The 17,297-nt window shown below is 37.1% G+C and overlaps 1 protein-coding gene across 4 annotated transcripts in view; it reads right to left on the reverse strand.

The window, feature by feature from the left end:
* The window catches only part of sbf2 (SET binding factor 2), a 110,548-nt gene that overhangs the window by 89,737 nt on the left and 3,514 nt on the right, over positions 1 to 17,297 (reverse strand). For all 4 annotated transcript variants that reach the window (XM_056745715.1, XM_056745733.1, XM_056745724.1 and 1 more), the window contains exon 2: positions 13,980 to 14,065. In XM_056745715.1, coding sequence (XP_056601693.1) covers positions 13,980 to 14,065 — 86 coding nt within the window. The remainder of the gene's footprint in view (positions 1 to 13,979; positions 14,066 to 17,297) is intronic.

Here is a 17,297-nt window from a genome sequence, read left to right on the forward strand (position 1 = left end):
CTAGTTAAATGCTGGCCTCTGATTGGCTGGTGTTGAACTTGTGAGACTGATGAGGGCCTTTTGTTAGCAGGCTTTCCTTTGGTGGCCAACTGAACGGAGAGAGCAGGAAATAACACAGTTCTCAGAGTATGCCTCAGCTCGCTGGTCCTTTGTTTCGTTATGCTTTGCATGCCTTTTGCCAGGAACTGCAGATAATAATCAATTTAAGGGTCATGTAGCTCTTACAGGTCTCACACTGTACGCTGACATACAATGCAAAAAAAATACACCTGCTATCTGGTGAATGGTCTCTTTCATGTTTTGTTAAAGCGGCCATAACACACTGGGTTTCTGCCACTCTAATATTAATCTGAAGGAACTATAGAGTACTATTGCATACGTTGTATCTTGCAAGAGTATTTAGTTTAATCACATTTATAAAAGATAGATACAGCTGTACGATTACTTCCCAAATCATACAGCGCATGCAGGGGGGAGGGGTAGGCTGAACTAAAGCACATTGTCAACAAAACACAGACATCCGTTACACTCACCACATGCGGTTAATGTCCACCATCTTTTAGCGCTGGGACGGCACCATATATCAGTTTCAAATGATCGCCAAATCCAACGTTATATTCACCGTTTATATAACATTCATCAACCAAATGGAGTGAACAAACAAACAACTGAACTTCGCCAACATATGCTCTCTCTCTCCTGCACAAAAGTGAAAGTGACATCTGCGCATGAACACTTCAGATCGGATTCTTTTTTTAAATTCTTTTTTTGTGAAACCTTGCGTTTCCACGCAAACTCTTCTAAGAAAAAAGTATGAGTAAAGGCGCTGCCAGACCTTCTGTTGGGCAAATTTAGCAACCCTTCTTGATGACGCGTTTCCTGTGATTACTCATGAAAAGGTCTTCCTGGCAAACACATTATTCTTGACTTGCTGGGTCTTGGAATGTTTTGTTTTGTTTTGTTTTCTTCCCTCTGTTTTACAAACACTAAACAAACGGATCGCTGCGAGACGTGAGTTTTAGCCACACTCATGCTGTTGCCCCATTACACAGCCGAAAGCGGGAGACAGAAACTCACAGACCCAAAGCAGGTGACGTTGTATCTAGCAGATGAATCTCAAAGACTCAAAAGTCATATTCTAAAATAAAAGTCAAAGAATAACGTGTATATTTTGCATTGAAATGAAACGATTTTTGTATCAATTAGATTATTGTGATGATTAAAAAGCACATTTTTCTTTTCTTTTTTGGATTTGATTGTCCTTATGATTATTGTAAAGTATAAAAAAGCCAGAAATCAATGTACTAAAGCAAAATAAAAATATACACGAGACAACTAGTATTAAAATAAACATTGTTTTTTGGAATACTGTCATGCAAAGCTTTATGTTGTAAAAGTAAAAAATATATATGAATTAGTAATATATATGAATTACATTTTAAATTTTTAGAGATTTAAGTCAAATATGACCCAGACAATTATTGACATAAAAAAAGCCTTCATGTTTTCTACTGCTGGATGGAAAGCAGACGACAGAACAAACTGCAACTATTTACGCATTTTCGGAATACTTCACGTGTTCTTCCCGGAAGCACAAACCACATTCCAGATTGCAACAGGGATTCAAAGGAAAGGGAAGAGAGGTTCAAAAAGTCAAAGCAGCAGACGAGATAGATGACAAAAAATGGTTACGGTCCTACCACACCCCCCCCCCCTGCTCCATCGTTGGAGGTCACATTCCTTCACTATAGAATGTCGGGTCACGTAAACTGTTTTTTATTTAATCAGTGCACAGCTTCATTGAATACAAAGCAAACATGCAAACTTTAAACAAATTCTCTGTAACTCCAGTCTATTTCATCACTCACTCACTTACCCTTGTCATTCCAGACATGTAAAACTTTTTTTTGCAGAACACGAAAGATGACATTCTAAATATATCAGAATATCAGTAAGCAAACAACATTGGCCCCCATTTACTTCCATTGTATGGACACAAAACCAATAAGACATTTCTCAAAATATCTTAATTTGTGTTCCACAGAAGGAGTCATATACACCCATGTTGGCAGGAACTATTACCATAAGCGTAATGGGTCCCCTCATAATTTAGTCATTTGGCAGACGCTTTTATCCAAAGCGACCTACAGTGCACTTATTACAGGGACAATCCCCCTGGAGCAACATGGAGTAAAGTGTCTTGCTCAAGGACACACTGGTGGTGGCTGCTGGGATCGAACCAGCAACCTTTGATTTACCAGTTCAGTGGTTTAACCCACTAGACCTCATCTTAGGCTACAAAAACACAAGAGGAAGAATACCCCTGGAGTCTGCCAGAGCAGGTGCGCAAGATGACTCATCAGTGGATCACATGGCAACATATCTCGGAATGGAAATGACAAAGAACCAACAAATCAGCACAGCAGAAATTGGAAGAAGAGGACAGAAACTACAGATATGCATTTGTTGCTGGACAAAGTTGAGTGTACAGGAAAACGGGCAAGATCAGCTTCAGCTCTTGGTCCCAAAGGTATACCATACAGGCTTTATAAGAAAGCCCCTTGGGTATTGTGGTACCTTTGGAGATTAATGGCTGTGGCATGGAAAAAGCAGGTGAAACCAAAGGTCTGGAGCAGGGCAGGAGGCATACTGATCCCGAAGGAGAAAAACTCCTCAACTTTTGACCAATTTCACCAAATTAGCCTATTGATTGTGGAAGGTAGGATTTTCTTCCGCATTGTGGCCAATAGACTCTCAGGATGCCTGAAGAGAAAATACAGGCATAGGGAGTTTCTCTGGATGTTTGGAACATGCTAAAAAAGGAGATGACCTTCATGTGGCTTTTCTAGATCTTGCCAATGCCATTGGATCATGGCCACATGAGTTCCTGAGGACAGCCTTCGACTCTTACCACATTCCAGATCAGGAAACAAAGCTGATTAAGGCATATTTTCAGGATTTCCAATTTTGTATGCACACAGGATAGTACAACTGCGTGGTAACAGCTGGAGGTTGGCATAATCGCAGGTTGCACAATTACACCAATGGCTTTCACAATGGCAATGGAAATAATAATCCTGGCATCGTGTTGGGTGGTTGGAGGACAGCGTTTGAAAAATTGGTTGCGCCAACCTCCAATTAGGGCATACATGGGTGACATGAGAAACATCACAACAACCAAAGCATGTACGGCTGCTGGATAAGCTCCTGGAGAACATTAGTTGGGCACAAATGGAGGTCAGACCAAGCAAATCCCGCAGCATTTCTATTGTCAAGGGCATGCTTACAAATGTCAGGTTCTGTATAAAGGATCAGCCTATACCATCGGTCACGGGAAAGCCCGTCAAAAGCCTTGGACGGTGGTACACCGCGGACCTTCAAAACGCCGAACAGGTGGAACACCTTAGGCAGGAAACAGCCACTAGACTCAAGAAAATCAATAATACAGCTCTTCCTGGGCCGCTAAAACTCTGGTGCTTCCAATTTGGCTTGTTGCCACGCCTGATGTGGCCGATTTCGATGTAAGAGATCACCGTGTCTCACGCCAATAACCTGCAGGGGCTTTGGTTTCAATTCCACTACAAGGCTGCTTAAGAAAGTGGGGATCAGAAAGCAGGCCCAACGGACGATAGTCAAAGAACTTGCCAGTGTCGCTGAGAGAAGCAGCCACTGGCTGTTGTTGAAACGGTAGGACGCAATATGGGCTGCCAAGTGACCACGTAATAAAATGGTGTTGTGTGTTGTATTGTTGTATTGTATTGCATTGCAATACGGGACCGGGGGAACTGAGCTGACATTAACGGATCCAGTGGGGCAATAACAGCCTTAGTCAACGGGTTGGCATGTATGGTTGCATTGAGGTTTTGTGAATTTATAATGTTATAACAGGACCGGGGGAACTGAGCTTGCATTAACAGAGCCAGTGGGGCTATAACAGCCATAGCCAACAGGTTGGAGCTTATGGTTGCGTTGATTTTGGTAATGTGTTGTAATGATATGCAACACAGGGCCGGGGGAACTGAGCGCACATTAACGCTTTGGGTAGTCATGGCCTAAGGGTTAGAGAGTCTGAATCATGATCAGAAGGTTGCCAGTTCGATTCTCAGTTCGGGCTGGTAACGACTGTGGTGCCTTTGAGTTGCAGTGATAGCTGCCCACTGCTTCTGCCAGATGACCTTGTAACAATGTGACACACCCAGGTCTGATCAACCACCGCAGGTTGATGGTGTCTTGTGATACAGGGCCAAAACACCCAATGAGGCTGAGGTACACAACTGACGATGTGATGAATTGATGGGAACTATACAAAGGGCATTATCATCAGCACCTCACCAAAAGGCATCTTTCACTCATGATAATGTGATGAAATTGGGACGCACAACTCATGAGACGTCTCTCTGATAAAGGTAGGCTATGTACTTCTATAATCATTTATTCCCTATACATAGAGTACGCCTATCTGACGAACCAGTGGAACCTCAGACCTCCTTTACTCTATTCATATTCTTGACTGCTTCCCCCTGCATAAGGCGTGGGAAATGTCCTATTGGGCAATTCAACTATGCTGAAATAGTGAGATTATAACAACTAGTCCTATTAAGCGAATCTAAAGGTTTTTAATTATGATATTTTTGACATTATTTTTACTTTTCACAAACACCTTCTTTGTAAAATACAGAATGATTAATACATTTAGAAAAGCAAAATAAATATAAGCCGGTGTCTCCAACAACATCAATTCCGGATTTAATTTGCCTCTGTATTAAAAAGGGGGAAGGTAAGAAGAACAGGGTATAGTCTTTTTTTCAAACTTACTATGGACATCTCAATTTATCTGATAAAATAAGCATCCCATCCAGCAGTGATACGGCCAACTGGCTTCAGGACGTGCCAGGGCTCGGTCTAATTCCCAGCATGCTGAGTAAGGTAGCACGCTCTCTGGGGACTGCCAAATGGCTCAAGCTGTTATACGCGGTAAGATGAATGAGTCTTAACGTTACTTTAACAGGAACATTTCAGTCCATCATTCTGGACAACATGCAAAAAGATTTTTACTGCTTGCACACAGCAACGCTGTTAGTATAAAGTTGCATGTGGCTGACACACTGTGTATTGAGTACCAAGAGTTTGGAACATACTTGTCTATTGTTTATTTTAAGCCCGGTTAGCTACAAGAACAATCACTTACACATTACTGTAAATTAAACCTGTTTTGGTTTCAGCAAAACAAATGAATAAGCACAAGACTGTGACTAAAGGTCAAACATTTGCCACCTTAAAGGGGAACACTTTGACATTACAGTGACAAAAACAGCTCGTTGTCATATCCACAACACAAATCAACTTACTGACACAAATCCTAGAGTATATTAAAACCCAAAGCAGAGCGCACATCTACCGTTTATTTCAACTGTACTGTTTTAGTCATAGACCAGTGGTAAGTGTTCGAGGCACATATACATGAGCTGTTGGCTCACGGGGATCCGGGTTCGAGTTCGGCCCGGGTCATGTCCCGATTCCACACCCCATCTGTTACCCTCATGTTCCTGTCTGCTTCCACTGTCGATAAAAAGTAACAAAAGCCCCCCCCCCCCAAAAACTGTAATGTGTTGGTATCAAAGGTCATCTCCTTCATGGGACGTCTCTGGGATGCACCTGACCACAGGACATCCACACTGGTATGTACGAGCATACATTCAATGCTTGTTTGTCAGATGCGTGTTAAAATGTCTCATCTTAAACCCTGCATGAAAGCTGAGACATCCAATCTGCTTGGCATTTTAAAAATCACAATAAACATGTGACCATCAGAAGTCAATCGAACTGACCCATGGCAAATTACAACTTCAGAGAACGAGAAATGTATTAAATTTGATAAATGGTAAGTGGAAGCTAAGCTAAGTAAATTTAATGAAAAATACAAATTTAGTGTGCTAAATAAAATAAATTAATTGTGAACCTTTATTGATAAAATACTGTTGTTAAATCAACTTAAAAGAACATGAGAACAAATATCTAACACAACATGGCTACGTACTTTAAATTTCTAAGTAGAATAAAACATAACATCTGTTTTCAAGATGTCAAGCATGATTAGACAATATTATGAGGCCAAAATGTGGTTGCATGTAATGACGTGACCCTGACATTCAGCATTGAACTTGAGGCTCAGAGGAATGAACGTGACTCTCCAGCTCTTATATAGGGACTAATATAGCTCCAGACACCAACTACATGTCTGTGTGAAAGATAAACGTTTGGGAGACAAAAACTTAAACTGGTGTATTTCATCAATATAAGTAATCAGTAATCGTTTATAAACTCCACAATACACAAAACTAAGATCAAAGTAAAATAATATGTTAGAATTGCTTTCATTCCTTTACTATTTGTGAAGAACGAAAATGTGCCTTTTTTAATGTTCCAAGGTCAAGCTGTCGACAAACTTGTAAACAAACATTGCCATGAGCACCGTCAAAACTTTATTTATGCTATATTTATTATTCTTTTTGTGAAGGATTTTCAGAAAGATACTTTTCATATTTGGATCCATATTCATCATCACAAGTTGCTAAACTAAATGTTTAGGTACAATCTGCTTGTCATTTCAGGGTTTTTTTCATTATTTATAAAGTTTACCAAAAAATGAAAATTCTGTCCACCTTTACCCCTTTGTCATTTCAAACATGTATAACTTTATTTATTCTGCAGAACACAACAGAAGATGTTTTGAAAAATGTTGCTAAGTGAAAACCGTTGGATATACACTCCATACATTGTCCATACAGTAGAAGTTTACTAACAGTCTTTGAGTACTAACATTCTTCAAAATATCTTCTTTTGTGTTTTGCAGCAGAAATTAAGTCATACAAGTGTAAAATGACAAGAGGCAATTATGAAAGATTTTTTATGTTTTTAGGTTAGCATCCCTTTAAACGCAATAATATAAGTTAAGTAATTACAACTTGTTTTTAACGTTTTATCAACTTAATTTCAAGCTACATTAACTCACTACTGGCCCAAACTTAAAATAGTACGTTGAAATCAGAGTCCTGCGGAAGGGTGATCTGCTAATATTTGATGTAACGGGCGGAATGATTATTCAAGTGCCATTTAAGTTTCGGGTGCGGGTCGGTAATAAACAGGCACGGGCGGAATGCGGGTCCAGTAGCCAAGAAGACTATTTCAACTCAACTCAGCTGAGGGAGCTGCTTTTACACGGTCCTGTGCTTATTTCTGTTCAAACTCTGTCTGAAGAGCTTGTTTATAATTGCAGTGTTGAGCATTGTATGCAATCGTGCGGCTAATATGGACAGCGATGCTCTTAACACAATTTAAATAAAGATTTAAGTTCATCATGGTGCTACCGGTCTCTTAACCTGCATTACACGTCATTCAGCTTTGATAAGAGTTTAGCTTTTAGCATGTTGGATAGTTTCGGGAGAGACAACCAACAGTGATCCAATATTGTTAGCTTGTTGCATGAGAAAATAAATGGTTCCGTGAACAAGCATACATCTACGGTTCGGGTCGTGGTGTCAAACGGGTAGGGTCGGGTACGGAATGAAATTAGTGCTGCTGTCGGGTGACAGTCGGGTGTTCTTTTAATTACTGCGGGTGCGGGACGGGTGCGGGTTTACCAAATAGGAAACGTGCAAGACTCTGGTTGAAATTACTTGTAAAGCCAAGTTGAGTGTGCTTGGATATATAAGCTATACCTTTAAAATCATTTTAAATCCAACAATTGACCCTTTGCAAGCAGTTTGATTTACCATTCGTGTAACAGATATTATGTGCCCCCGTGACTGACCGCCTTTTGTTCAACAAACAAACCAGTCCGGCCATCCTGCCGTAGTAGAGCTTTGGTGATCAATATTGAAAAATTGTTTTTTATTTATTGTAATAGTAAAATAGAAATATATACCCAGCTTTAATGGACATTTACACTATATCGATTATCGATAACTAAGTTATAACTTATACAGCAGAGTTCACATCACTACTAGACGAATACAGATACGAGACACGATATTGTTGGAATCATTAAAGATATGCTTTGGGTCCCTGTAATGTGAAGAGCACACCTTCAGCCTTCAGAGAACAGCGTAAGTGACATTTTAAAGGAAAGACATTTTCAGCAATGAAGTTGTAAAGCAACAGCTGTACTGTGTTTGTTGTATTTAACACAAATAAAAATTAAGACACTGATGGACTGTTATTCTATACTGAACTAATATTTAAAAGTTTACATTTGTTTTCATAAAGAAGGATCAATGTCAACCAAAACGCTGCCCTAAGTTACTCTCTCTCTAGAATTGTCATAACTTCAAATATCGTATTAAATATAAACACTTAATACACCACATTTATGTTAGCTATACATCCATTTATGTGGCGGTAGTAGCCTACTGCATCGCACGAGTTTAGAATTAAAGTAACGTTATCGTCTGCTGGTGTGGACGTAAATATAGATATAATTATTGTTATAGCTATGTGAAATCCTGAATGAATCCCTTAAATGCATATTGAATTCCCAAGAGAATGCACAAATTTACACTGGGAGCGCATGGCTGATATCTAAAGCTTGTCGGACATAGCAACATGAACGAACGGGGGTGGGGTTTTGCAAAGGGTCAATTACTTGGTTTGATCTTGTATTTTGTTAACCAATGAAATTTCATTTATACATGTATTTTTTTTTCATTAAATGCATCGAAATGCTTTTTGGTACAACTTTGTAAGCTTCTTAAACATATTACATTCTTTTAATAATTTAAAACTATGGGTTGTAAGAATGATGCCTTGAAAATAAATCCATAAAGTGACTTTGAATTTACACAGATACCACTGATTGACCCATCACGTTTGTAACCGAAAAACACAAAAACATGTCTCTTGCGTGGGTACTGAATCTCAAACTACGTTTATAATGCTTTTAACCAATTAAGAGAAAATCATAGAACATCTGCATCTTGTGCGAGGCTAATAACTTCTGAAGCCAAATTTCATTGATCTTTATGTGCCGCCTGCCTGATCTCTTGATAGCAACGTTAGATGTTACAGTATATAGGCTGGTATAGATTTAATCTGTCTTCGCTGTAAGTATTCTTATTATAGTTATTCTTATTATCATTATAGTAAGATTTTAGTTTTATTAATATTTTAAATTAGCTTTTGTTTTTAGATTTTTTTAATATAGATAAAGTTTTAGCAATTTTGGTAAATGCTTTTGCCATTTTAGTATTTATTTTTTTATGTTGCTATATAATATTAATTCATTTCTATTTTTAATTTGATTTTTACTAAGCAGGACAAATCCTTAAACGTGGTGTAAAGTAAAAGTTAAAAGTGGAACTAGTCAACTTCTAATCTTTCTTAATAACATTATAAAAGAAACAGTGATGTGGGGCATATCAGGACAATCTTAACTACAAAAAGTATTACATGAAATTGTGATCTTTGTTATTATTATAATTTTAGTGCTTTCAAGTTATTTCTGTTCAGGCAACGTTGAAATTTTTCGTTCAGATAAGTTTTCCCCATAATTTTTAGGGCAATATTTTTTGGGATTTCATTAAACAGAAACGTTTCTCGAACTTTTAATTTTACTAAACTAAAATAACTAAAATAATCAACTTCATTCAAGTACTATATGACAGCATTTACACGAAGAGAGCTGAACCCTGATTCGAGATGAGGTTAAAACAGCACGCAAGGAGAATAGCTGGAAAACATCCTCCAAAATTGAAAACACCTTTGCAACAAGCGCAGTAAACACGGTGGGGTGTTTTTCAGTGCTTTTTTCATTTGGAACATTCCTCATCTGCAGTTATTTAGTTCGCTGGGGGTTGTTGTAGTGAAGGATGTCGTTTTTCCCCATCTGTTCTGTAACAAAAACTCAAATACAAATCTATAAATAAAAACAATTTACATACCAGGACAAAACTCCATATTGGCTGACTGGCATGTTAAAAACTTTAGATTCAATAAAACTACAAAGACTGGACTGAAGCTTTTTCATTACAACCTCAAAGAGACTGGGGACACACAACCCCCAGCAATGTGCTTTTATGAGACCCACAACCAAAATGAATGAGGGATCCATGCAATTTGACAAACATGCAGAATTTTCAAACATAAAGTCAATCCGTCACTCAATCTGGCATTAATTATTAAGAAAATCGCTATTTAAACATTCACCACCTTTGTGCAATTAACAGCACATAAGTGTCAAGACCATGCATTAGCGCACAAAAGCACGTAACCCTGCATAACATAAATCTACTTAATCAATAAAACACTATAAAGATGTCAAAAGCACGGAGCTCAGTAAGAACATCTGCACACACTGAGTGACCTGACAGAGCAGCAGACACCATACATGTGGGGGCCTCAACATGTTACAGAATGCTTCTGTGATGATGGTGAGTAGATGAATTCAAGCTATATTCCCTGAGGACCAGCAAAACATCCACGCTAGGAATATTGGCACACCCCAATGACGAACCAGGAGTATTTTTACACTACAAATCACCCACCAGTATGCACTGCAATGATCCTGCGATGTTCAAACAGATGTGAAAGTGTTTGATGCATGTGATGCAAAAAAAAACCCAGAATGTACATATATGAATGTATATAACTTCAAACCTTGAGTTATTCAAGCCCCCAAAGCAAAGGTTACACACTGCTGTACCAAATGATGTAACTACAACGTATTTCAAACTAATGGAAATCAAAGAAAATACAATTCTTCTGTTAGACAAAACAATAATGATCCCTACAGTGGAAAAATAGACATGGTCCTCTTACTCATTAGAAAGAATTTACTGTTATGAATACAACATTCAAGCCCAGGATTGACCAAGATTGTGTAATATTACACATTATGTGAGGTCATATCAAGTCAGGTGCAGAAAGGGAGGTCTACAAACCCAAAACCTCTCAACCAGAATACATAATCTTATCAATGCTGGAATTGAACTAGTTACAGAGGGTTGTGCCTTCAAAAACATTTTCTGACTGCAAATCACAAAACATACACTCCAGATCGACTTAAAGGCAACTGCTGAATTATTTACATAATGTGTCGTGCCAAAAATTAATTATGGTAAGTAATAAGGTGTGATGTTCTAAATCCAGTTGCACACTGTGATTTTTGCTGTCTGGTTGAGTCCGATGACCTCTTTAGAGATCTGCGTCGGGCTGAAACTAGCAAAAATTCTTTCGCCATGTTGTGCCAGATGCATTATAGGTAGTGACGGGTATCGTTAAGATTTTCTCGATATCAGTACTTATCAAAAATGTTATCGATACTACGCTCTATGAAAAAACGCATGATGTGAAAAGATGTTAAACAATTTAAGTTTCTTTATTACAGCTGAACTTTAGAACTGCAGTTTACAAAGTTTCTGAGCAAACAGAAAATGCCACATAACAACACATGTGTGTGTACCTAAGCATACAACTTACGGCACTTAGCATGTCCATAGGAGGACATCATAATGTAATTCAACATATTTACTTTACATCATCACTATGGTTATTTGGCTGGTAGACCGTATTTCTATTTTCCTCTCTGGTTTTAGGTCTACATACATTTAAGTGCTACGATCAAAGCAAGTAATTTATTTTTATTATATGTACTAATTTTTATAATTTTACCCGCACATTTACTTCAATTTGCTAAAGTACATTTATTAATTTTACATGTAGTCATTTAGCAGAAGCTTTTTAAAGTAAGTAAATATACTCCGTGGCCGAATTATTAAAAACAATGTTATAACTGGTTGTGAAATGCGGACGCTGAAAACTCAACAAGCGCAACCATGCCACTATTTCACTCATAAAAACTCCCAATTATGTACCGGTCCAAAAAAGTACTGGTTCTCGATACCCATCCCTAATGATAGGGCACTTAAAGTGATAGTTCGCCCAAAAATAAAAATTCTGTCATCATTTACTCATCATTTACATAATTACTAAAAGTTTGTGTTAACATTATATATGTCTCTGTACTGTGCATATTCACTTTGTATGAGTAAACACATACACATATATTTAAAAATCTAAATTTACATATATATAAATATTGACATGAAAGTGCTTCCTAAATATATACGTGTATGTATTTTTAAAAACAAAATATACACAGTGCACAGACATATATTTCTATAAACCCAAATCTTTATTCTGGATACGATTAATCGTTGAACAGCACTGTGACAAACTATACAATATAAATCTACAAACCGTGTCCACACTTGAAAAGACAATAGAACGCATTAGAACCCATAATCATTTTACATTTTTGTCCTCACTGGATGTGGCCCGGCGCGCCGTGTCCGGTGTAGACACGTTGTAAGACTCACAAACAAAAATATTTTTAAAATGTACAAATTCTGTCTTAAATAGAAATATTGTGAAAATTCATAAGTTTCAAACTGCTGTAAACTGTAATCTGACCTTTTTTGGCTCACATGCTCACAAGGCCAACTGAGGACAGCGAGGCAATAAGACCAATTTAAATGAGATCAACTGCATGAGCAGACCATAATAACAGCCTTTTGATTTCATGCCAAGGTCAATAATGACATATTTGTCTTCATAAACAAATAAACAAACCGGGCGAATATCCATACAGAGGCCCACCAGCCTGAGCTTGACTTTGATAGCTTGTGAACTCAAGATGACTTTAATGCTACTGTCACTCTGAAGAATCACAGAATGTTCTTCTCAACCTCAGATAAGCAAATATTTAGTGTTGGGCTATAGTGATTTCTGTCTGCTGTTAATTGGATAAATCACGACAGAGACGGCAGACAAACGCACAACATTCAAAAAAACATTGACACTTGAACTGAGCGTCAGCGACGGGAGAGGAATTCTTTCCTCATGGATAGGACAAGGGCTTGGAAGTGTCCAATTAGAGTAAATGGGTGCATCTGGGATTAACCTTTTAATAAACAACGATTATGAATTTGTTGACAAAAGGAAATTCCATTATGAGAACCGCAACATTTTAAAGACACGGCCAAATGCATTGAATGATTTAACTTCTACTAAAAACAAGAGAATGTTATTGAAAAGACAATGTAAATAAAGCTGCAATTATTAACGTTTGCCTGTCTATCACCACATTTTTTACTTTTTTATTTACAAAAAAAAAATGAAACACATAATTTTTTTTGTTTGAAACACATAATCTAAATGTTTGAAACATTAAAATTTACAGCTGATTTATTTTTTAGATTAGATTAGATTAGATTAGATTCAATTTTATTGTCATTACACATATACAAGTACAGTGTAACGAAATGTAGTTTAGGTCTAACCAGAAGTGCAATTAGCAAGTGCAGGATATACAGTGTGAATAAATACAGAATACAATATTAGTAAAGTACTATACAATGGGCATGTACTATGAAATATGACAGTCGGTATGTACTATGAACAATATAAATAGAAGGCTATGTACTGTGAACATTAATGTGCAGGTGGTTATGAACAGATAACAATATAGACTATACAATAGTGCAAGTGACTTGAGTGTGCATTAGTTACAGACATTAGCTATTAAAGTTACAGTGCAGTAGATGAGTTGATGCGGTTATTAAAGGTACAGTGCAGTACATGAGTTAATGCAGTTATTGAAGTTATAGTGCAATACATGAGTATGCAGTGTGTTGAACAACCAACCTATTTTGTGAAATCCGACCGGACAGCTTATAAATCCTTTTTACAAGCTTACCGTTTTGAATCATGGCAAGATGTTTCAGCAATTCGCATCACAGATATTTCGTTCTCTAATCGCTTAATAACTTTTTTAACCTAAATAGTTTTCCGCTTCCAGATATAAGCAAATCAACATTCTGTCACATTTTATTCTGGTAGCTAGACAAATCAGGTACGCATAAAGTCAGATGAGAAAATTGGACCAATGGCAAACTGAGATAAAAAAAAAAAAAGAGTCTGCTTACCATTTCCACACCCTGAGGAAATGCGGTGCCATCCCAATCCTTTTTGGGGAAGCGCTGAATGATTTTTCCACATCCTTCCCCAGATCCTATAAAAAATAAAGAACAAAACTGAATTTACTAAGCAGGACAAATCCTTAAACGTGGTGTGTAAAGTAAAAGTTAAAAGTGGAACTAGTCAACTTCTAATCTTTTTTATTAACATTATAAAAGAAACAGTGATGTGGGGCATATCAGGACAATCTTGACTATACATTTTTTTTATTACATGATCATAATTCCAGATCCTTACTGGAACAAACAACCTTCATACATTCTTTTTAGGATCCAAAAACTATCTTTCCTGTCCTCTTTATTGTGTGCACAGGTCCAAAATGGTTTCAGCAATTAATGTTTACAAGTGTAAATGTTGTACTGCACCAGCATTGCTCCCAAAGGAAACAAAAAAGCTGGTACAGGACGACAACCAACACTATGGAATTTAATACATTTTAGTGGAATTACGACTAGTGTTAAAAGTGTCAACAGCTTTTCTGATTTAGTAGCAACTTGATGTCTTCATAGCTTATGGACATGGATAAAGACTTTAATAAATACTCAGTCAGAGCTACATATCATTCTTTATATGTTTATTTTGGGATATACATCACTGAGTTTTTAAAGAAAACAGGGTCTCACAAAGTGAGTTTGGAGACAAACCTTTGTTTCAGTTCATTTTCAATGATAGGTAAAAGGCTTAAAATAGCAGGTGTAATAACACTTTTGGACTAAATAACAGATCAAATGATAAACACCTTTATAGACACATTTCTCTGGCCAAATGCTCATTTAGATCTGATGTGAGAAAGATCTCAAATCACACAATCACGAATCACACACAAAAGTGTGAAACTTCTTCAGTCTTTAATGGCTGAAAGAACGTCATACAGGTTTGAAATGCAATGAGGATAAAAAAATATTTTTGCGTTGTGTTCAGATCTTCATTTATTTGACACGGACGTTGCATTTTCTCTTATTAACACAAAAACATTAAAACAATTGCAAGTGCTGTTAGTGTCACTTTTCTTTGTGGCAGGGTTGGACAACATCGCAAAGGCACTACAGGGCTAGTCAACCTGTCAAATCTGTTTCACAAGAAATCAAGACTCATAATAACCTTATATTCCAGATCATTTCAATCTGACTGGTTCACATCACCGTACATCACTGGATAACACATAACAAACACACTGGATGACTCACAACTGTGAACTACACCAAACAACAGAAACATACAATCTGAAGCCCCCATGTTCAATAACAACCTGTGAGAAACACTGTCAGACGGTATTTTCTGTTCATATCTCTAGTTTAACTTGTTTAAAGATCATATTTTAGTCTTCTTAAGGAATAGTCTAGGGCACAAACATCAATATCGGATAGCTGGGTAAAAACATCAGAAATGACATGAAAACAGCAAAGAACATCACATCCAGGCATGTCAGGAGGTGTGATGCTACATGTTGGAAGTACCAAACGATGACTCAACTTCCATATTTCTGACACATTTATAAAAACAAATGTTAAAGAGATTACGGCAGTTTATGAGGAAACTCAAAGTGATGCTTGTCCAACAGAGCTTATTGTGTTTGCCATGAGCACTTTAAAGGTAGGGCCGTATGATATTCAAGAAAAATGTAATAACAAAACGAACTACTGTGTTATGCGATATGAAACAATAATGTGATAATGCTAAAGTTTGTGATGTCAATTGGAACTATATATTTTCAAAAGAAATGTAGTTATTGAAAACCATTTCCTCATACAATATGCCATAATTTATGCAATTAAAAACACCAGATTTCTCATCCCATTTCTTTTTCACTGGAAACTTTATTCCGTTTATTCGCCCAGCCATTTTGATATAAATCACTGTTTCGGGGAGTCTTTGCGTCACCACTACGCACTGCACACCTGAACTGAATCAGTCATCACACGTGCGCTCCTTCAAACCGTGTCTCAACCTGGACAAGCATTAGAAACATCCTCTGTCTGATATCTAGTTTAACGCATCTTGAGTCCTGCACAAAATCTTTTTATGTAAAATTTATGTAAAGCAAATATTTTGCTATTGAAAACAAGCAAGTGTTTTTCCAGAAACGCCAGCATCATCCCACAATTGGCATTCACGCTGCTTTCCCTCAAAAAATCATGATATGCAAAGAAAATGTATCATTTGCATAGTAAAGGGTATAACTAGAAAATTTGTGACGTAAAGACATCCAAATTCCAGGAAGCGTGCCAGTACTCCAGACGGCTGTGCAAGTGAAAAAAATAAACGGTGAGAGTGATATGTAACTCATAGGGTTTTCCAAAAAGTTGATGCGCCAGCAGTGAATTTGATACCTTTTCAAAATGACATGAGTATAATTTATTTTGGCTGTCTGAAGTCACCCATGACACCACCCGAAGCATTTCCAAAGTTCACCAAAGTAAAATACCGTCAAATGATCGCATTACAACGTACACATCTGCTCAAAAAGACACTGCATTAAAATAAATAAATGAAGGTCGGTGATGTCAGTTAGTTGGGCTGGTGGTTGTTTAGTTCTTCCCATTCCAGATATTATAACTGACAGATTGTCACAATTGGTTTTGTATTCTGTTCCTTTGCCTTAGTTGATCATTAGTTCATTAGTCTTGCACCTGTTGCTGTTCATCCTTATTACATTCTCATCTGTATTGAAGCACTGTCTGTTCCTGAGTTCTTTGTTGGTTATTGTTTATGTTTTACGTGTTGTTTTGTTCTTGGCTTTTCTTGTGGATTTATAAAAAAAAAACTATGTTATTCTACTTCTTTGTCGTGCGCTCTATATATTTAGCCAACACATTACAGTGAACTGACCCCCTCAAGATACATGTTATCAGTGAATTAGACATGATCAACCCACGATTATCTAAACAACACTTCATCTGTGATGTTTAATAACAGTGCAGGAAAATCATCTGACAACAATCAATCATATTTATTGTTCTATTGTAAGGGAATGTGGAAGAAACTTTCTGTTCTTTAAGTTTCCAGAATTTTGCTTTCGATTTTCATGCATGGTAAAGAGAATGTGACACCATTCTAGTCAATTTCTGCACCTTTTTTTACTATCCATGAAATGGATTTACTATCCATTAGAAAATGGAGATTATGAGTAATAAACTTCAATCATGTGTGTGCTCTCCCAATTTAGTTTTACACTGTCCTGAAAACATTTCATAGCAGGCATGCATTAAACAGCATTGATGTTAATATTTGTGAACAGAAATCAAGATTTTTTTAAATGATGGGAT

The sequence above is a fragment of the Triplophysa dalaica genome, chromosome 1, assembly GCF_015846415.1.
Source record: "Triplophysa dalaica isolate WHDGS20190420 chromosome 1, ASM1584641v1, whole genome shotgun sequence".
NCBI classification, from domain to species: domain Eukaryota; kingdom Metazoa; phylum Chordata; class Actinopteri; order Cypriniformes; family Nemacheilidae; genus Triplophysa; species Triplophysa dalaica.